Source organism: Rattus rattus, chromosome 10 (genome assembly GCF_011064425.1).
Source record: "Rattus rattus isolate New Zealand chromosome 10, Rrattus_CSIRO_v1, whole genome shotgun sequence".
Lineage (NCBI taxonomy): Eukaryota > Metazoa > Chordata > Mammalia > Rodentia > Muridae > Rattus > Rattus rattus.
Window position 1 is genome coordinate 43,436,528 of NC_046163.1, and position 23,022 is coordinate 43,459,549.

At 42.7% G+C, this 23,022-nt stretch overlaps 1 protein-coding gene across 2 annotated transcripts in view; it reads left to right on the forward strand.

Moving 5' to 3' along the window:
• Positions 1 to 22,270, forward strand: part of F5 (coagulation factor V) — a 69,944-nt gene extending 47,674 nt beyond the window's left edge. For both annotated transcript variants that reach the window (XM_032915613.1, XM_032915612.1), the window contains exons 17-26: positions 2,416 to 2,623; positions 6,908 to 7,087; positions 9,320 to 9,436; positions 10,269 to 10,340; positions 11,348 to 11,451; positions 11,866 to 12,021; positions 14,161 to 14,305; positions 16,997 to 17,148; positions 19,943 to 20,125; positions 21,343 to 22,270. In XM_032915613.1, the coding sequence (XP_032771504.1) occupies positions 2,416 to 2,623; positions 6,908 to 7,087; positions 9,320 to 9,436; positions 10,269 to 10,340; positions 11,348 to 11,451; positions 11,866 to 12,021; positions 14,161 to 14,305; positions 16,997 to 17,148; positions 19,943 to 20,125; positions 21,343 to 21,489 (1,464 nt within the window). In that variant the 3' untranslated portion in view covers positions 21,490 to 22,270. The remainder of the gene's footprint in view (positions 1 to 2,415; positions 2,624 to 6,907; positions 7,088 to 9,319; positions 9,437 to 10,268; positions 10,341 to 11,347; positions 11,452 to 11,865; positions 12,022 to 14,160; positions 14,306 to 16,996; positions 17,149 to 19,942; positions 20,126 to 21,342) is intronic.
• Positions 22,271 to 23,022: the final 752 nt, after the last annotated feature.

The window sequence follows — 23,022 nt, forward strand, 5'->3', positions numbered from 1 at the left end:
GGGAAACCCTGTCTTGAAACCTAACACCTCCCATGACCGAAAAAAAAAGCCTCTCCTGCTCATTATGGGGCACAAGAAAGGGCTACCATCCACAGTATGGCTGCCTTGGCCTCAGATTCTCCCGACAGTTCATCAGAAATGGCACAGAGAAAAGCGTTCATCCGTGGACGTTATGGGGATTACATAAATGAGGTGTGTACACAGAGAAATGTGCTCTTTAACAATTTAAAAGTAGTTTAGTCTTAAGTCAGGCTTTTGGGGACTGCAGAGGGCCAGGAGGAGACAAGGAAAGTACTGAGCCAACCGTGTGGGCACAGATCACAGGCTGGGTTTGGGAGTTTAAGGAGCAACGTTTTTCCCTGCTCCAATTAAGCCAGGAGGAGATTCAATTTGTTACTTAATGAATACCCTTTGCTAATAAAGAATTTTTTTGTATTTTGATAATAAGTCAACCCCGTTCTGAGTTAAATAAGGACACAGGGAGTAGACCTCGGTGTTCCCAGAAAAATAATCCGGGCACATTCCACCCAGAACAGCTCCCACAGGAAGGTAGGAATAACTGGCTTCTCTAGATGAACTGTGCTGACCGTGGTAAGCTGTGCCAAGCCCCTGTCCTCTTGGCTGGCCTTGGGCACCTAGGAGAGCCAGAGGGATGCCAGCATCCATGCAGTGCCTTCTGCACGCTCAGCTGCCTTCTTTCTCCTTGACCATGAGACAGGGAAACCTTTGCACAGTAAGAAACCCAGACAAGAGGTGGCTGAGGACTCTTCCCAGGTTCACGGCCAAACAAAACACAGCAAAGGGCAGCCGCGGTTCCAGTTTGCCCTCAAACACAGATTTCTTTGCTAAGACAAGGTATCTGGGGTTCCCTTTTGTCCCTGGACCAGTGGTTTGGGTTGATTTCTACCAGGGTCGGGGAAGTCAGAGATGTATACTTTGTGGAAGCAAGTGAAGGGGTCAAGGACATCACAGGCCTAGTGTTGACCCCCACCTCTTATGAAAGGTTCCCAAGGAGCCTCCTGAACTTAGTGCCACAAGAAAAACCATGCTGGTCTCTGACCATGTGGGACCTCCCTGAACACCATGCTCCCGGGGAAAGGCACCCATCATGAAACCCAGGGCAGCCATGTGGGTGTGTTGTAATGACTCATCTGTACCACAACACAGCAAGGCTCAGTTAGTCTCAGGCAAGGCTGAGGGGAACAAGGCCTGGCCACCTGCACCACTCTGTCACGGAGAAAGCAATTTCCCACTTATTGTACCACACACATACCCAGCCCTCCGGGCACAGCCGGATGCTTTGACGTTCTTTTTGAGCTTTTAGAAGCTGTTCACTGGAAATTTAAGGGTCTTCACTTATCATTCCATAATATATACAGTGTTCAAAACCACATGCTACATGTAGTAAATGCACATGTGCTTTTTAGCATATTTAGTGAGAGAGAGAGAAACAGAGAGGGGGAGGGACAGAGAGAGGGGGAGGGAAAAGGAGGGAGGGAGGGAAGGAGGGGGAGGGGAGAGAGGGGTAGAGAAAGGGGAGGGAAGGAGAGAGAGAGAGGGGTAGAGAAAGGGGAGGGAGGAGAGAGAGAGAGAGAGAGAGAGAGAGAGAGAGAGAGAGAGAGAGAGAGAGAGAGAGAGAGTGGGAGAGAGAGAGAGAGAGAAAAGCACGTAGACTCAGTTTCTTACTGATTTGTTGATGATGTTTGGTGATTTTTTCAACACTGAGCACCAAACCCAGGGTCTCCTCTAAACTCATCAAATATTCATCACCGCAGCCCGACACGTCTATGGGAGTGTTTTTCTATGCTTAGGTGTAAAATACCCATTCTCATCCCTACAGGGACACTAGGAAAGCAATTTACCCTTTCATAACTGCAGGTTCTAAAATTGTGCGTGGTGGCCAAGATCTGCGATTCCAGACACTCAGGAGGCTGTGCGATTGGCTCAGGGTGTGAGCAAGCATGGCCTGAGCAGTTTAGTGAGATCCAATCTTGAAAATTAAAAAGAGGCTGGGAATGAAAATCAGTTCAGTTCCCAGTTCCAAAATATAGAGGGAGAGAAAGATGGAGGGAGAGGGAGCCAGGGGTGGGGGGGGGGGGGAGGAGAAATTAGTCAATTCATGTCCAATGAATGTATTTACATTTGCCATTCAGGATGGTTGTCAGGATTAAATAAGATACTACGGACAAAGCCTTTAACACAGTCTAGTTGCTCAATAAACTGTATTCATTTGGTTGTCAATGTTATTATTGTTCCTCAGATAAAGGATAACTACCCAGTATTATTACTGATCTTCAAGTTTGGAGCCTCCGAAATGAGATTTTTCTGTTATGTAAGAGCTGTGATTGTCAGAGGAGGAAGAGAAAAATCCAGGCGAAAGGAAAGTGTTTTCAGCTTTCTGTTCTTTTCCTCCAGGAGCGAGACATTCACTCAGGCTTGATCGGCCCCCTTCTGATCTGCCGGAAAGGAACACTTGACAGGGCGAGCAACCTGCCTCTGGACATGAGAGAGTTTGTCTTGCTCTTCATGGTCTTTGATGAGAAGAAGAGCTGGTACTATGAAAAGTCCAAAGGGTCATGGAGAATTGAATCTCCAGAAGCGAAAAATTCGCACGAGTTTTACGGTATTTTCCCTCTGTCCTTGGTCTACTCTCTGATTAAAGCTCACCAGGTCACAGCGCTTCCTGCCCTTAGGTCTTCCCAAGATTAGACCTTAGGTGTTCCTGAGGAGTCAGGAGCATCGATTATACCTGACTTGTCATCCTAGAGAGGATTTGGCTGCTAGGAAATCTTGCTAAACATCATTGAGGGAGTGCAGGATAGCACACATGGGCTACTGCCAGACAAAGCAACAAGAAAAACGGCACTGTGCCCCAGACAGCAGCGTACATTGGAGTGAGAGTGGTGTCACTCTTTATGACACTACTGACCTTGTTTCTTGTTCACTAAACATGTAAGTATCCACGCTAAGACACGATCACACATGTGTCTCTTCTGAAATCAGAGTGGTTCTGGGAGGTTCATCTCTGCAGTTGCAGGAAGCACCTATGCCAGGCAGCCTGAGGAACTAGGAAGTTAAGCAGTCAGATGACGGGACACTGGCAATGCAGCCTGCCCTTAGGAGGTCACACTGGGGAAAGTATCTCTGTTCAGAAGTCCTTTGATCGGCCCCCTTCTGACCTGCCTGTGGCCTGTAAATTGGCAGATAAATTACAAAATGGTTTAGGAAAAAGGCCAAATGAAGGGCTTAGTGCACAGCCAAAATGACAACAGCTAGAAATCAGAATTAAATAAAGACCTTATATGCTAAGATGACTCAGTAAAGAAGAGTACTTGCTTCCAAACCGAGGGCCACTCCCCCAAACTAATCCCCACATACAGGCCATAGCCATTTGGACACACACACACACACACACACACACACACACACACACACACACACACACTAAATGAAAGATAACTAAGTTAACAGTTTGGAAATGGAGGTGGTTGTCGTGAAATTCCTGATTACTGAGGATGTGTGCTGCAGGTAATGAGTCTGTCAGAATGTTGGGAGAGAAGAAACTTACATGTGCCTAAAATCTTCCCAATACTCTGGAGGCTGAGGTAGGAGGATTGAGAGTTGGAGACAAGCCTGAGCTCCCCGGTGAGACCTCTCTCAAAGAATAAACAAACAAACAAACAAACAAACAAGCAAACAAATAAACATAGGTCAAGATATTTTTTATAACATGCTATTAGATGTCACCTCTAGCCAGCCATTGAGACTAGGTAGCCCTGTATCAGTAACACATTCAAGACACAGTTCTTCTATATTTGACCCTACTTCGAGGAGTTCAATGACACCTGTGAAAATACTTTGAGATACAAGCAGCCAAACAATTATTTGTTGCAAAAATCCCACCCACAAAGGATAAAATCTGCTTTTCATGAAACATTTAAAGATTTTAAAAATTCAAGTGTCAAAAAATTCTGTTAAATAGAATACAGTTGATTCACACAGCTATCGGACAGACTGTAAATAATGTTCCTTGTTCCTCCCCTCCCTTCCCTTCCTTCCCTCCCTCCCCCTCCTCTCCCCTCCCCCTCCCCTCCCCTCCCCTTCCCTTCCCTTCTTTCCAGGCCTCTCAGACCTTGCACTCGCTCACATGAGCAGGAAGTTCACCCTTTAGAAGTCCCCTCAGCCTAGTAAGAAAGAACAGGCTGCAGAGTCAGACAGACTGTCTCTCAGCTATGCCCTTTGCTTAAGGAGCACCCTCCAAGAAATACTTCCTGGTTCCCTCAAACAGTACAGCTTCATGATGCATAATTTGTAGACACTATGTAATCCCAACCTGTAGTATTTATCAGGCTGTGTGATAAACAGATCTCGAGTCCCCAGCCCCTGCCTGGCTTTTGTAGCATGTGCTCAGGAATATATGAAATAGTGACTAAGTGAGCAAATCTTATCTCTCAGCTCCATCTATCAAATGCTCATTGAGTCCTCACTCCCATATCCTGGTGCAGCCTCCTAACAATGCCGACACAATTATCACCTCAGTGCCCTTCACTCTTACGACATCTAATTCTTTAACAGAAACTGAAACATGGGGGTGAGGGCTGGTGCCCAGGTATGTAGCTAGGCGTTCCCACACTTGGTATGATTTCACAAGTGCCAAAATAATTCCAACTCCTTTCCTTCCAAAAGTTGTCTTGACTGTTTTCCAAAATCCTACAGCAATCCATTGAAGAAGTTCCAGTTAAGTATTTGTTAGCAACAAGATTTATCATTAACCTTTTTGTGTTATATTTTTAAGGTGATTAAGATTGTATCAGGTGCTTTACACACACACAAACACACAGACATACAACACACACACATACAACACACACATACATAAACATACACTGCATACACACACAAACACATACATACACCACATATGCACACACAAACACATACATACACAACACAGACATATACTACACACACAAACATACCTCATACACACACACACACAGACATACACCACACATACAGACACACACACACATACACATACAGGCATACACAGCACACACACACACACACACACACCCCACATACACACAGACATACACAACATACACACACATACATATCATATACATACACATACACCACACACACACATACACACATACACAGACACATACACACACACACACACATACACACAGACACACACACACACACACACTCACACACATATACACACACACACATATACACACACACACACACACAGACATACACCACACACACACACACACACACACGACACACACACATACACAGCACAATACACACACACACACACAACATACACCACACACACACACACACACCACACATACACACACCACACCCCACACACACACACACACACACACACCACACCACACACACATACATATCATATACATACACACACACACACACACACACACACAGACACACACAGATATACACCACACACACATACACACACAGGCATACAGAGCACATGCACACACACACACACACAGGCATACACAGCACATGCACACACAGGCATACACAGCACATGCACACACACATGCACACACAGGCATACACAGCACATGCACACACACACACACACAGGCATACACAGCACATGCACACACACACACACAGGCATACACACACACACAGACACACACACACACACACACACACACACACACACACACACACACACACACACACACACACACACCCCCCCACATACACACAGACATATACAACATACACACACATACCTATCATATACATACACATACACCACACACACATACACAGACACACACACAGATATACACCACACACATATACAGGCACACAATGGTAGTGTGTCCAAGGATAAGTCAAGAAGGCCTGGAGCTCAAGGTCACTTTGGGCTAAAGAGTGAGTTCCAGGCTGGCATGAGGTATATACCAAGACCCCATCTCAAAGCAAAATGAAACAAAACAAAATCCTCCCATTTCACTAAAGAAGTGTAGATCCAGCGCCTGCAATCTTGGACTCTAACCTGAGAGGTAGGTAGAGGAGCAGTCTCCACAAGGACAGTGTGACACACGAACCTGTTATTTACCCTCACCGTGGGGCTTTGCATTGTCTGCCCTTTCTCGTTTTTCTGCAGCAAAGGAACATTTATACTATCCACGTGGAGGACGAGTGGGCAGAACCTTAAGCAGGACAAAATCTAGGGAAAAGAGAGACAAAACTGTTTAAAATGGAGCTGGTTCGTACTTTGGTGCTTGTGAAGTAACCCAAGGACTTGAAAGTTCTAATTCAGCCTCTTACTGGTTCTGTGGAACTTCCAAGAACACTTTCTTTTTTTTATTTTTTAAGTTTTTTATTAGATATATTTCTTTACTTACATTTCAAGTGTTATTCCCCTTCCCGGTTTCCTGTCCATAGCCCCCATCCCCTCCCCTGCCCCTCCCCCATACGGGTAATCCCCCCATCCATCCCCTTACTGCCCCCCCATATTCCCCTGACTGGGGGTTCAACCTTGGCAGAACCAAGGGCTTCCCCTTCCACTGGTGCCCCAACAAGGCTATTCTCTGCTACATATGCAGTTGGAGCCCTGGATCAGTCCATGTATCGTCTTTGGGTAGTGGTTTAGTCCCTGGAAGCTCTGCTTGGTTGGCATTGTTGTTTTTATGGGGTTGCAAGCTCCTTCAACTCTTTCAATTCTTCCTTTAATTCCCCCCAAGGGGGTCCTGCTGAGAACACTTTCTACATCTGAGTAGACTTAGGAATGTCCAGCAATGAGGAAGAAAGGTGGTGAGTCGAGGAAGGCTCCCTGACTCCTCCTTGTGTCTACAAGTTTTTAATTGATTACAACTCTCTCTCCTTTCAGCAATTAATGGGATGATTTACAACCTGCCCGGCCTGAGAATGTATGAGCAAGAGTGGGTGAGGCTATACCTGCTGAACATGGGCGGCCCCCAAGATATTCACGTGGTTCACTTCCATGGCCAGATCCTGCTGGATAATAGGACCAAACAGCACCACTTAGGGGTCTGGCCCCTCTTGCCTGGTAAAGATCTAAGATGGGAGAGGTCCTTGCTAAGAAATAGCAAGATGGGGCATCTGTAGTTGGCTCTCTTTCTCTCCTTGTACATCTACCATTTGAGGAATCAGGAGAGAAGATGTTAATCTAAATCCCAAGGCAAACAGACCTCCTATGAGCTGTATGTAGGCACCGCACAGGACATATTTGCAAGCCCACTTGGTTCTTCAGAGATTCTGTATCTCATGCAGTTTCTCCTGGACCTCCGTGTGTCGTAAGAATTAGATTTCAGTTCATGACAAGATAAGTCACCAAGGCACAGGAAGAGAGAAATGGTTGCTGTTCAGAGGTTCATTAGAAACTTAACTGAGCTCTTCTGGATTCTTGAAATCTACTTCTGAAAGCTACGCCCTGACCTTTCTGAGGAAGTGACTCTGGGAATCATAATCTTGAACAAATTCATGACTCTGGATGCTGATGGCAGTTATTTAGAGCTTTGCACATGAAAGTGGGAGGGTTAGTGTAGATCTAGACAAACTGTCATCATCAGTGAAGGTTTTGTTGTTTCCAGGAAGATCTGCTAGTGAGAGGAGTTATGAGGGTGAGATGCCACTGAAGACCAGTGCACTGGCTGCGATGCACATCTACTGAGACTTTACTCTCAGACACTTTGGATAAGCATAGGTCTTAGGGAGGAGAGCCAGGGTTCTGCATCTCTTCCAAGGTCTGAGGAACTAGTGAAAGGCAATTCTATTACAGGAGTTTGTGAATAGGTCTCATATGTGGACAGGGAGGAAGTCATTGTGTGAATTAGTCTCATATGTGGACAAGGAGGAAGTCATTGTGTGAATCGTCTCATATGTGGACATGGAGATAGACTTTGTAAATTGGTTTCATATGTGGACATAGAAAAAGTCACTATGTGAATTGGTCTCATATGTGGACATGGAGGTAGTCACTGTGAATGGGTTTCATATGTGGACATGGAGGTAGTCATTGTGAATTGGTCTCATATATGGACATAGAGGAAGCCATCATGTGAATTGGCCTCATATGTGGACATGGAGGTACTCACTGTATAAATTGGTCTCATATATGGCCATGGAGGAAGTCATTGTGTAAATTAGCCTTATATGTGAAAATGGGAGTCCAGCTGGGTCTGTTTTAGTGAGAAGATGGAGAAATGGCTTCCTGTTTGGTTCTCTCCTGCCACTCTCAAGAAATATAGAAAGTGATGTTTTGTTTAACTTCAGAGACAGGATGAACCACCAAACTCAGCCCTTATTTTCAGCAGAAAATAACATAAGAAGGCTTATTCACTGTGTTTGAGATGGATAGCCATCAGTTATTAATTTTTACTCAGAATCAGGGACATGGTCCTAAATTATAGTCAACAGAATCTAAGCATAGGGTCAATTGGCAGAGTAGGCATTAAGTATCAGTATGGATAAACAGATGTTTTAGAAACCTTTTCATTTATTATGAAACAATTTATATACAATGTTATTCAACTGTGTACACATTTAAGAGTATTTGAAACAATAAAAAAGAATATTTGTGGGGTTGGAGATTTAGCTCAGTGGTAGAGAGCTTGCCTAGGAAGCGCAAGGCCCTGGGTTCGGTCCCCAGCTCCGAGAAAAAAAAATTTGTATTCTTTACATATTAAGAAAAAGAAAAACAGAGAAAGAAGACACATTTCATAGCCATAAAGCTGAGTCATTCAAAGCCATTTTGAAGCTTGAAACTGTGTACTTGAATTATGTGTGGGCTAACTTGTAACAGTACATTTAGATAAGTGAAAATTCCTTTTTAAGGGGAGCTGGTAGTTTTGTTTTTGTTTTTTGTTTTTTTTTTTTAATGACGGAGTGATTTATTTTTAGCAAATTTTTTCTTATTTGTCTGATGGTTTATTTGCTCAAAATCGTCTCGTGTGTCCCCATGCAATGGACTTGAACTCCTGATCCTTCTGCCTCCTTCTTATGAGCACCTTGATTAGCAACATACACTGAGGTGCCCAGTTCTTCCTCAAAGTCAGGACTTTGTAAATTCTAAGCAAGCATTATCCTTGTTTTGTGGATTTGTGGGTGCTGTAGCTGCTGTTGGATTCATTTCATGTGTAAGGGCCTCAAGAGAAATGCATCACTCTTAATTAACATCTCTGCAGCTTTGGGCAGGGACTTCAAGACTCATAGAGAGCTCCGTCACAACATTAACTCGCGAATCGTTGTTCGTAATTTTGCCCTTCACTCTCTATTTTAGGTTCATTTAAAACTCTTGAAATGAAGGCATCCAAGCCTGGCTGGTGGCTCCTAGACACAGCGGTTGGAGAAAACCAGATAGCTGGCATGCAAACGCCGTTCCTTGTCATAGACAAAGGTATCACCCGCGTGGTGTTTACTGATAATAGACTATTTCCAACTTCCAGATTGCAGATAATCTGAGTCCCACCGTTCAGTTGTGAAAATGTCAAAACATTCTCCCCCACCCCTGCCATTAAAAAACATAACAATTAGGGGTTGGGGATTTAGCTCAGTGGTACAGCGCTTGCCTAGCAAGCACAAGGCCCTGGGTTCGGTCCCCAGCTCCGAAAAAAAGAAAAAAGAAGAAGAAGAAGAAAAAAAAAACATAACAATTATCTATACAACTCTAACAAGCAGGTCAAATATTCTATGACTGGGGAACCAATAGAAAGTGCCCTTCCTCATAATTTGTGACCCATGGGAAAGTATACATAAGAAAACCTCAAAGCTCCTTAGAGTAGAACAGGAAGAGTAATCAGAATTCTGCCGTAGCAGGTAGTAATCTATCCATTCATGATCAGTTCTTGCCAAGTATCTGTCGATTACCAAATACAGTGCTCACATCCAGGTGCCTATTATCTGGTATTTCTTTCCTTGAGCAAGATGTAAATAACCTCGTACTCTCCAGGTCAGTGACTAAGAGTGCAGTCTTAATGTAAATAGTTTGCTTTGGAATCCAACCAGATGGGCATCACCTTAAATATATTTTTTGGACTCCGGTGTTTTCTGCTCTGGTAGTTACTCTTCTGATAAGCACCAGTCTTCCTAAGTGTTTATCTCTTTCTAATCAGGCATATTAGATGGTAAATGAAAATAAACTCTAGCCATAGGTTTTACTTGTTATATGTACTTTCTTTTCTAAGCAAAAAAAAAAAAAAGCATTTATTTTTGTTTTTGTCGTTTCATAGAGTGCAAGATGCCAATGGGTCTAAGTACTGGTGCCATATCTGACTCACAGATCAAGGCTTCGGAATATCTGAGTAAGTATGGACATCATAGCCTGTGACTGGCCATGCCTACTGTCACAGCATGCGACTCACAAAGCTATGCATGACAGCCCTCTATGGCCAATTCCCGTCCCCAGGCTTTCGTCTGCCATAGCTTAATGAAACAACCCCATCTGTGGCACTCCTCTGGTAGAGGAAGAAGTGTTTCAGGAAGAAAGATCCTATTCTTACATTTATCATTTCCACTTCCTGTGCTGTGTATTGCTTCCAAGGGCCTCTTCTAGGAAACATCAAGAACTCGGCTTTGATGATCTCTCTACTGAGGCAGCCCAGTAGCTCTACAGGAAATCAACGGAATAATAGCCTTACCTTATGACCTTGTAATCATTTCCCGAACTCTAGTTATCTTGCCTACATTGGCTCACACACATAACCTCCAGCCAGATTCAAAGGTTCTATATCATCCAAGGAAGATGGTCCCAATATATATGCTAGCCATTCATCTAGTCAAGAAATGTTATGCTCAAACTATCTCTTCAATTTTTTCATTCTGCCTCAACGTCCTTCCTGATTTCTAGAGGCTGTTTCCAAAAGAATGATGAGGTTCCCAAGTGTTCCTCCCAGGTCTTCCTGTTTGGTAGGCACATTCACAGTAGCCATATCAACATAACTGAGAAAACACAAACATGACCTATGTGCAAGAGAGGGTGGATGATGGTTTACAACTGACTAAACATGGCCTGAGGCCAAGGTTTCATCATTGAGGAGTGGCTTGGCAGCCAATGTTCACGTCACCTGCCTGGTCTCCTAACTATAGCATAAGCCCTCCAAGGATCTGGTTCTCTGCTGTACTAAACTAATTTGAGAAATTGGTAGCTTTCTACTGAAAAAAAAAAAAAAAAAAAAAGACTACTTCAAGCCAGACATGGTGAGACAGAAAGACAGCGAACTTTAGTCCTGCCTGGGCTATTATAACAAGACTTTCTTTCAAAAATAAATCAATTCACAAATTCCTTTTTTTCTTCTTCTTTTGAATTTAGCTTATTGGGAGCCCAGATTAGCACGATTAAACAATGGCGGCTCATATAATGCTTGGAGTATAGAAAAATCTGCATTAGATTTTCCCATTAAACCTTGGATCCAGGTACGTCTAACTAACCTGATAATATTGGTTGCCATTATGACAATGACGACAGTGGGTTTAGTTGTTTCTTGAAATGGCAATTAGGGAAACAATCATGAGTAGACACAGTTACTCCTCTCCGCAATTGCTTTCCCACAATCGACCCTGAGAGGTGGGTCATGTCATTTTCAATCTAAGAAGGAAAACCCCCAACAAAGGTATCAACTACTTTCCCAAAGTAAAGCGCAGCTGGTCGGTCCTCATACTGACATTCAAGTTCAGGGGTGCTTTGCGCAACAGTGGGTTGTCCCTCACAATTTTATGAATCTGCTAAGACCTTGGACATTGTCTAATGCTAAAGAAAGCTGATTATGTCTTGAGCTATGGTACGGTATGACTCACTAACAAGGATGGTTCTGTGTTACTGTGTTGCAGGTGGACATGCAGAAGGAAGTTGTAGTCACCGGGATACAAACCCAAGGTGCTAAATACTACCTCAAGTCTTACTTTACCACGGAATTCCAAGTGGCTTACAGCTCTGACCGAACCAACTGGCAGATCTTCAGAGGGAACAGCATGAAGAGCGTGATGGTTTGAGCACATGTTTCTAGCTAAACCTTAAGGCTCACCCTGGGCTTTCCATACCAGTAGCCCCTCAAATTATGTTTTGGAGAGTTAGAAAAGTGAATGGTTTTCTAAAGGTCTTAGGAAGTAAAATCTGATATTATTATGATGGGTCTGTAAAATAAAGGGATACAAGGAGCTACTAAAATGTCACATCTCCAGGGAAGTTGAAAGGAAGAAGCAGACTTAAGCAAACGCCACTTCAAACAGATTGGCAGATAGTGTACAGCACAGTGTCCACCCTTGTTCAACACAGAACCTAGGCTGGAAGCTGCCTGCAGAGAGCTTTGATTTATTATCATATTTTGCTTTGTTCTTTATCTCACATACCTTGATTTATGGTGATTGTGGTCACCCAATGTTGCTCTGAGGCACTGTGTTTCTCAGGCTGCCTTGGAGGACATGGTAGAGCACTGATAGACCCTGTCTGGTACTCCATGAGCCCAGACAAGATTCCTAGATCATTCCTCATCCCCGGGCTCCTCCCCAAAGAAAAATATTCATCATTGTGCAAACCACCTTGAGTCCGTTTCTCTTGGTACTTTATGTAAGTCACTTTACCGTGAGCTGCTCTTTTGCGGTCTTGACTATTTCTAATAGTGACATATTCGTAATGCAGCTAAGATAAAAATCACTAAAAGTCTTAAATTATGGTGCTTATAAACCAGTAAGGGGAGAAAAAACTCCATAGCAGTCAAAAATCATACCTTAAAGATTTTCACATCCATGTTTATGCGGGACTCGGGCATGTAGTTTGGTGGCTTTGTGGTTTGATTGCCTCAAACTTTAATGCCACAGTAACAGAAGACATGCAGAGCAAACCAGGAAGTGTTCTCTTCTGTGCTCTGGGTGAGATTTCTGAAGTCTGTGTTAATGCCTTCATTTGGCAGAGATCACCCATAAACCTATCGGGACCTGCAAAGCTCTCTGTGGGAATTTTAAATTCAATTTCTTTCATTAGCAGTTTGGACGTTATCTGGATAGCCTATTTCATATTAGGTGATTTACGGTACTTTGTGTGGCATGTAAAATACGATTTGCCCTCTTCCTTCAAGCTGTTGGTCATGTGTGTAGTAGGGTCTAGAATTAGTTGTCCTCCAAAATCCTCCTGGCATCGGCAGGGTCTGTAGCAACATGGCTTATGCAATCTCTGATATCATCATTTTTCTCTTCTTTTACTTTTAGGTCGGGCCTGCTATAGATTTGTCAATTTGTTTTTCTATCTTTTCCAAGCGCCAGTTCCTTTATTCACTTCCTTCTGCCGTTTAATTGTGCTCAGTCTTACAGATACCTACTCTTCCCTTCTGTTTGAACTGGACATTTTATGATTCTTGTCTGTGAGGGAAAGGGAGGTGGGGCATAGCCTGGTGACTGCCAGGAAGGGGTCAGAGTCCAGGCTCTCCCTGAGCACCTTAGGAGGTGTTGTTTTCCTTGGCTGCTAAGTAGATACAGAGTTCCACACTGGTTTCTCCTGACACAGCTGAGGGCTTCTTATTGGAAAAAGTCTGGCCCTCCTAGGGTGGTTCTTGTACCACTTCAGTCCCAGGAGCCTCAAAGTCTAACCCTTTATTATAGCCATTGCCTCTATGCTTGGCTTGTGTCTGGTGTGTGTTTGCTTTTCTGTGGTAGTTGGATGGTTTACAACGGTTCTCTAATGAGATTTCTGTCTTCACCAATGAGCCTGGAACTTACAAAGTAAGCAAAAAGCTCCCCTGGGGGACAGTTCCATGTTTTTCTTTGATTGCTGAGAAGCTTAGATAACATGTTTTCTTCACACCATCGTTCTTTTTCTTTCTTTCCTCCTCCTCCTCCTCCTATTCCTCCTCCTCCTCCTTCTATTCCTCCTCCTCCTCCTCCTCTTCCTCCTCCTCCTTCTTCTTCTTCTTTTTCTTTGCATAGTGAAGGGTTTCTACATAGCAGGAAGAACAGGAGAAAGTGTACCAGCATCCTCGGAGTAGAAGTATCCACACTCAGTTTTTCAAACCAAATCACACCGATCCCACTTCCATAAAAGAGCCTAACAAAACTTCTTAGATGGGGTTTGTTTGTTTTTAAATATGGTCAGTTTTTAGAGAATTGTTATTAATGGTTCCTCTCTCCCTCTAGTCTTTTGCTGGCAATTCAGATGCCTCTACGATAAAAGAGAATCGATTTGACCCACCTATTGTGGCTAGATACATTAGGATACATCCCACGAAATCCTATAACAGACCCACCCTTCGGTTGGAGCTGCTGGGCTGTGAGGTGAACGGTAAGGGACAAGACGCACGACCTTCTCTCAGACACCCCAAGGCTTAAGATTCGGGTGGTGTGGGGAAGTAGAATTTATATACCTTCGAGGCCTTAGGCTCCAGAAAAATCTTTGCAAGACAAGTTCCAATAGGGAATATTCTCAGTGTGAACTCAGAGACAGAGTCTGGTTCCAGTAGTCCGGAGGTGGGGGTGGGGTGAGGACAGCACCTCACTCCTCGGTGTGTCACAGAAACTGTCTCTCAGTCCATTTTTAGTGAGAGCCACCTGACTCTCAAAGTCCCCCAGGCCACTCAGACTTCAGTGGAAGAGCTGTGTCACTGTCATATTTTTTGGTACTCAGTAAGCGCTTTTCAATCTGAACCTGGCTTTCAATTTCCAAAACCGTGAGTGAGCTCTGTATTCTGTTTTGGACCCTATGTACGTACTCAAGTCTTTCCAAGCTTTCTTTTTTTCAGGGGATGAAATTTGTCTTGTGATCTAACAAATCTAGGTCACAATCAGCAGTCATAATAGTCCATGGACAAGTCTCAATTTTTTAAGCAAGGCTTTCCAGTTCTATTTTAATCATTTATTTATTTTTTATTTTATGCACATTGGTGTTTTGGCTGCATATGTGTCTGTGTGAAGGTTTGGGTCCTGGAGTTACAGATGTTAGTGAGCCGCCATGTAGTTGCTGGGGATTGAACCCAGATCCTCTGGAAGAGCAGTCAGTGCTCTTAACGGTTGAGCCGTCTCTCCAGACGAACTTTCCAGTATCTTTAACTCTCAAGCACGTATGGGAAATACTATCCACGTTCAGGCAATTCTGGAGTAAAGACAAGGGCTTGGCTCACACAGGCCTCAGGTGACTGCTGTAGACTGGAGTAGGTGAAGGGGTGTAGCATCACATGCTGTGTCATGCCCTGGGAAGCTACCTGATCTTCCTCTGAGGTAGGCGAGGAAGGCCCAACTCACAGAAGAAAGTACCTGAACTTTGGAATCAGTCTCTGACCAAAGCAGACAATGCCGCCCTTGACATTTGTGAGAGATATGGGCGTGGACATATACCAGTATCTGGATACCAGCAGTGTAGAAAACTGAATTGTGCCCACATAGAATGCAAATTTTGTGTAGGCAGAATTACCTTGTGAAACAGACCTGAAGGTCATGGGGGATTTATTTCCATAATCACAGTGTCCTGGGAGCTTAGGTCAATCATGTAGTGTAACTAACCTAAAACGTGAGGTTCAAGTCTGTTCATTTACAGAAAAAAAGATTCCTTTTCTACATAAGGAGCATGAATTTTTTTTTTCTCTTCACTTTTTGGAACTCACATAGCAAGCAGGTGCATGTTTCTTTCGGGATTTTTTTTGGGGGGGAGGGACATAGAGAAAGCAAGCTATTGCTTCAAGAAAATGTCCGTTTTGTTCCCCCACCCCAAGGAAAAACAAAGTAGCACTTAGGTCAATAGTCAGCGGCCTTCACTCACTCCCTAGGTTTCCTATGCCAATAGGTCAGCTTTTGCTTCCTAGAATGCTCAAAATTATGCCCAGGCAAAGTTCTATAGAGCGTATGTGTTCAAAATGTTGACAGGGAAAAAGGAGAAGGTGGCTACCAAAGCCACACTACATCTCCACAGCTTTTGTTGGAAGAAACTTTCCTTTCAGTACAGCCATGCATAGCTTAACCACGGGGATCCGTTGGTTAAGATCTTAGAAACGCATCTTTAGGCTATGTTGTTGGTTACCGTGCAAACGTCACAGACTGTGTTTACACCATATGGGCCAGTCACTCAGTGTGGTCTCTTAATAGAATCAAGAGACGGGGCTGGTGAGCTAATTTCTTGTAAGTAGAAGGCACATGTTCAAAGATAACAATAAGAAGTGTGGTCAAGGGCTGGAGAGATGGCTCAGCAGTTAAGAGCCCTGACTGCTCTTCCAGAGGTGCTGAGTTCAATTTCCAGCAACCACATGGTGGCTCACAACCATCTGTAATGGAACCCGATCTTCCGGTGTGTCTGAAGACAATGACAGTGTACCATGTACTTACATAAAACAAACAAATAAATCTTAAAAAAAAAAAAAGAAGTGTGGTCAATACACAAAGCAGTTATGTTGTAGTTTATTATTGAATATTATGAATTATACATAACTATGTGCACCGTACTTCTACACGTGTCTCAGCACAGTAGTCTGATTTATATGGACGCCATCAACCACAGAGGCTATGTGTTATTTATGACATCTATGATGTCACGACAGCCCCACAGCCTAATGGGACCACTAGTATTTGTGTAGTCTGTTATTAACTGAAATGTCATTATGTGCAACAAGATGGTACGTATTGTTCAGAACCACCATCTATCTCAAATCAAAGACTTGAGATTTCATGGCGTCTGAAGAAGGGAGAACCACACTTAAGATACTGGGCTGGGTAGGATACTGGCTATAAGTTCAGTTTTCTGTTCTAACAGTCTTGTGCTGGGCAAGTCCTTGTGTCTTGCTGTACTCTGTGTCCACTTCCGTCAAATGGATGTATGAGCATTGAATAGTGTATTAGTAGCACCAGAGTGGTATTTGCACTTGAACTGAACAAATGTTCTTTCTTTGGCTGTTCCCTGGAAGAGAGATTTCTTGCCTACTGTGTTGCAAAATGCAATGCGGGGACCATTAGTGCTGTGTAATTAATCATATTGCTTCGCTCTTGACAGGATGTTCCACACCACTGGGCCTGGAAGATGGAAGGATACAAAACAAGCAAATTACTGCATCTTCATTTAAAAAGTCATGGTGGGGAAGCTACTGGGAGCCTTCCCTGGCCCGCCTGAATGCCCAGGGCCGAGTGAATGCCTGGCAAGCCAAGGTAACATCAACCATATAAATGGAGTTCTCTCACTTTCCAGAAACAAACAATAAACACCACCACAGGGGACGGGAGGGTGGCTGGGAACTGGGGTGTGAGCCTCTGAAGCTCCAGGTCTGAGAATCTAGGATGACTTGCAGAATCAACAACTCTGAGCTCTAACCATGACTCAGAGAAAAGTCGTACATCTTCCCTGGAGTTCTTGGTAGCTTTGATTTAAAACAGGAAGAGACAACAGCTTGCAAAGAACTAGACAGTAAATATTTTAGGCCAGTGGTTCTCCACCTTCCTAATGTTGTGAATCTAATATAGTTCCTCATGGTGTGGCAACCCCCAAGCATAAAATTATTTTTGTTACGACTTTATAACTCTACTTTTGCTACATCTAAGAATCGTAATGTAAATGTCTGATCTACAGGGTAGGTGTCTGGCATGCAAGCCCTGTAACAGGGCCATTTGACCCCCCCAAAGGTTGCTACCCGCAGGTTGAGAACCCTGTTTTAGGTCCATTTTTCTGTAGTTTTTGCATAGCAATGAGTAAGTCCATATATAAATGAATGAGGGCAGCCATTGCTTATGAGTTCTTGGTTGAGACAATTTAACATTAATAATGAACAAATAATTATGGTTTATATAATATATCTCTTTTTTCATAATTTGCCACTTTAAAATTTGTCCTTCCCTTTCTTTATGAACTTTGTGACATTGTTCAAGACAGTTGGAGATGGCACAGTTATAAAACAAGGAGTATAAATCAGTGATCCAAGTTAAACAAACACCTTCCAGAAAGTTCCTTTGGTATTACTCCACTAAGCATTTCAGGTCATTTGATTTGAGGATAACTGTTAATAGCTGACTTATTTTTATTTTGTTTTTCATCTGATAGCAGATGATACCATGATAACTATGATGCCCTTCAGACAAGACAATCCCAGATCATTACTTAGTGTCTTCCCATCTCCCTCCTTTAAGATATATATTAATATATATGTAAATATATAAATAATGTATAATATATAAATATTTACATATGTAAATATATCTCAATTCCTCAGAATAGGCCACTAGAAAGAAAAGTGAGGCACGTGAGCCCCACACAGTGTCTTAGAAGTCAATTCTGTGCTCTGAAACCCGTTCTAGTCTATTGTGGACTCACAGAGTGCTGGACTGACAGCAGTTGATAATGAAGCATCTCTCCAAATCTCTCCGTCCATAGATTAAATCATCTCAGCTTGGTGCCCAGGCAGAATCTTGGCTAGAATTCTATCCTGGCTAAAACTCAGGCCAGTCCCCTGCGTCAAGCAGCCCAAACATTTCATTTTGCAATTTTGCAGAAGAAAACTGATCCTCAGAGAAATTAAAATAGTAACATTACACGACATGCTCACATAAAAATATAAATAATAAATAAAAGTGCCTTATAGTTATTCCCCAGACATCCCTTTAGACCTGTATGTGATAAATCTTGTCACTCTACACTCTATTCTACAGTTTTTAAAAGAAATCCTTTCTATATAGTTAGCTTTAATCACTGGGATTATAATTAAGACCCCCTCCAAATAAATGCTAACTTTGGTTTTTTTTTAATGTCATTTTAAAATCTGAATTTCTCAGTCAGGAATTTCTGTTTGGTCTAACCTTCTCTTAGCACCAAATGTCTATGTGATATTTAAAGAGGCGGAAAATCAAAGCCAGACACATGCAGGTGTGCATAGCCAATCTGTTCATGGCCGAGTGTCTCTTACCTGATATATACAAAACCCTTCACCTGTACCTTGTATCATTGATACAGCCTTGATTTTAAGTCACTCTAAGATGATACACAGAGGGTCTCACAAAGTTAACAAAGTATTAATCCTTTAACTCAATCAATTTCCTTTTAAAAACTATATCATGTAAATATATAATGTATTCATATACATACACATATGACCACATGAATATGAATGACAGTGAGGAACTATTATTTCATCCATAATTGCTTGAGACATCTCCCAAAGGTGGGAATTCATTCCAGACAACTCCAGGCATTAGTCCTTCTGAACTCTCTTCCGAAGCATGTCACTGAACATGAGGAGACCTTTTGTGAGGCTAGACTGTGACACACCTCAGGCAGATACTCAATTTTTTCTCAGATATCCCTGAAACAATTTATAACAGTTAAACAAACTTCCTTAAGAAAACACTTTCAAATAATTTAGAAATTTATTCTTTTTGTTTAAAGAAAAATTCATTTATTGGTAAGTATCCAGCAGCTACATATTAAACATCAACTCTGTACCTTGCATTGCTGTGAATACCAGGGGAAATAAAACTAAATAAGCCCTCATCCTATAGCAGCAAAAGACCTAAACATGCAAATAATTACTGTATACGATATGGAATACATGAGTAGAAATTAAATCTTTTTAAGTTGGTATACAAAGCAATAGGTTTCTTTGTGGCAGCATTATACTTCATTCTCAATCATTTATTTTCCCTCAGCATTGCCTTCCCCAGTCAGGCATACTCCATTACTCTCTCTCTCTAATCCCCCTCCTGGTCATGATCCATAACGACAAACAAGAAATCACAGGGAAGTCTTCTGAAAGACAGCACGAAAGGGCGGTGGTGGAAAAGCTTGATGCATTTTCTAACATTTTGGGTTTTCTTTTCCGGAGCTGAGGACCAACCCCAGGGCCTTGCACTTGCTAGGCAAGCGCTCTACCACTGAGCTAAATCCCCAACCCCAACATTTTGTTCTTAAGAGGAAAGATTAGCATTGTTTCAGTGCTTCGTGTTGCCGTTTCCGTAGGCAAACAACAACAAGCAGTGGTTACAAGTTGATCTGCTCAAAATCAAGAAGGTAACGGCCATCGTAACTCAGGGTTGCAAGTCTCTGTCCTCTGAGATGTACGTGAAGAGCTACAGCATCCTGTACAGTGACCAGGGTGTCTCCTGGAAACCCTACCGGCAGAAATCCTCCATGGTGGACAAGGTACAGGATGCTGTGTTAGCGAAGGTTTTGAAAACTGTCTGGAAACTGTTTCCCGATCTTGCATTTGCTAGTGCTGATTATCAACCACTTCCCCAAGTGTTCTCAACCCCCACCCAACCCCCTTCTGCAGGTGGCTGGTCTTAGCAGAGACGGTTTGTATCGCTTTTCTGACTCAGCCGCCCATGAAACGGGGAGGACAAAGTACCAGGGGATTCTGTGGGGCTTTCATTATCTCTGACTTGGAAAGATGGTGGACCTATCCAGAAAAACTTTTCACTAAAGTGATAAAACCCCTTTCTGCAGATAGACTTGCTGCTTGTAGCAAATCCGATGCCCCGGACCACAAGCCTCTGTATGCCACATTGCAACTAAACAGGAAATATTTGGGAAGACTACCCTTCTTGTGAAATCAACTGCTCAATTATATTCCTAAGTCCCTCTCCCTTTTACCACAGAAATCTGCTTAGTAATCCGGGAGTGGGAATGGGGCTAAAACTAGTAGGAAAGCAACACAGGGAGAGGATCTGAGCTTTACTGAATTCTACCCAAATGCTCACACAGCATGGAACATGTTTGTGTTTTTCTCATCTTTTAAACCCCCAGCGGTGGGTTTTATCTTGTTAAAGCAGGCTTTCCTCATCCCAGGGAACCTGCTGTCATAAAGACTCTGCTGTGTGTGTGTGTACATCTCAGGGAACTTCCTGAGAGTGAAAAGAAAACATGAGCACACGCTCAAGGGGAAGAGGCATACAACGAAAAGGAGAAATTAAGAAAACCGCAGGGTCGTATTTGTCCTGAATGCCAATAATAGCAAGTTATTTATTGGTATCTGCTACACGGTGCTCACCAGGCACTTGCTGTACACGGACACACTCTTTCACATCTGTGCAGCACGTCTGAGGTAGAGCTTTAATTCTCCTCACTCTGAGGATGAGTCAGAGGTGGGCAGAGGAACATAAGGACTTCCTCAAGGCCACACAGCGACCAAGAGGCTAACACTCATGTCTGCTTTATTCATTTTTTCTAATTTGACACATGCCATTGAGAAATGATTGTCTTTAAGGGGACATCTATCTGGCTTGTGATTTCCCAGTAGCCTGAGAATAGTTAAAGAAAAGACAAAGATGACTGACTTTGGTATAAGAAGATAAATTAAGAGTAAAACGTGGATGCCCATGATGCAAATATTGACCATTTTTATCTCATTCTCCTTTCAGATTTTTGAAGGGAATAGTAATACCAAAGGGCACATGAAGAACTTTTTCAACCCACCTATTATTTCCAGATTTATCCGAATCATTCCTAAAACATGGAACCAAAGTATTGCACTTCGCCTGGAACTCTTCGGCTGTGACATTTATTAGAATTAAATACAAAAGAAAAAAAAAGGAAAAGAGAATAAACGCTGAAGAAAGTCCTTCAGGCTTAAGTTATTTAGAGCAGGCAATATAGTACTGGTATTTTAAATGTTAACAAACTTTCTGCTATTTTTTCTAGTTGAGAATAAAGTTTATATGAGATGCTTTTATAATGTTCCTTTACCGCTGCCATCGAGACAGCGACTATTATTTTTTTCACTGATTTGGTTATAAATGGGAAAATGTTAAGACCCGGCAAGACTATGACAGTCTTTCACTCTGATTAAAGATATTATATAATGTAATAGTTAGATAATGGAATGTGATTCACTCTGGCTCTTTTAAATCCTGTAGACATTAGCGAAAGAGATATTGCTTTTGGAAAGTTTTCATGGACCCAGAAAACCTTTATTTCTTTATTTTTCTTTTAAAAGCAAACTGTAATCTGTAAACAATGGAAACAAAAATAGTTGAGTTTTTTTTAATACTAGGGAAAAATATCTCGTTGTAATTAAGCAAGAACTTAAAATAGCCAGGGTTGGGCTGGCTGGGTGGGCAAAAGTGCTTGCCGCCAAAACAAAACAACAGCAAACACAAAACAAAACAAAGCAAAACAAAACAAAACGAACAACCCTGGACAGCCTGAGTCCCAGTCCCGGAACCCACGGTGAAAGGAGAGAACATATTCCAGAAAGCGGCCTCTGACTTCTGCATGCAGCTGTGGCACATGCGTGCCCCCACGCCCATGTACAAGCTAACCGTAAATAAAAGATTTTTAAAGCCTGTCTTTCGATGTTATCTCGAGTGTTCTGACTCTCCATGAGGAAAGAAACAATTGAGCATGCTTCTCACATTCCAGTTGGACTTGTGAATCTGTCTTGTTTGGGGCAGATAGCACATATCGACATCCTAGTGTACCAGCCATCAGACATTAAAGAAAAAGTCAATGATAACCTTGGGAGAACTGGTCATGTGCCTTGGCTGGATCGAAAAGCTGGCGTGGTGTGGTATATTTCAAAACATGGGTTCACCTAAGGGAAGGCACTTAACTGTAAAGGAGACCATGGGGCTGTTGGCTCAAAGCTTCTAACAGTTCCTGTCAGAACTGCTCCAGGCGAGTGGGTGAAGAGTCTTTCTGTGTCTTTCTTTCTGCCTCTCCTCACTCAGCAGCTTCTCCTGTCAGCATGCTTTTCTCTGAAAACTTGGTATTTCTTGGTGCTGTATCACTTGCCAGTCTGTGGAACCTTTCAACATCCATAAAGTCATTTGGGATGGATGCTTTACACACACAAGACAGTCATTCAAATAGGGTCGAAACCATCAGGTTTTGTGAAGTAAACCACCCCAATGCTTAAGCAAGAATTGTGCGAAATATACCCCAGGTGATAAGAAAGATGGTGTTAATTAATAATTTTACAGTGTGTACATATATCAAAACATGCTTATATACCATATATATATGGAGAGGTTGTGGCTTGGGGGTCCTTTCTACCTCTTGGTGTTGTCTCAGCTCCAGTCCTCACTACCTGACTTCTACAT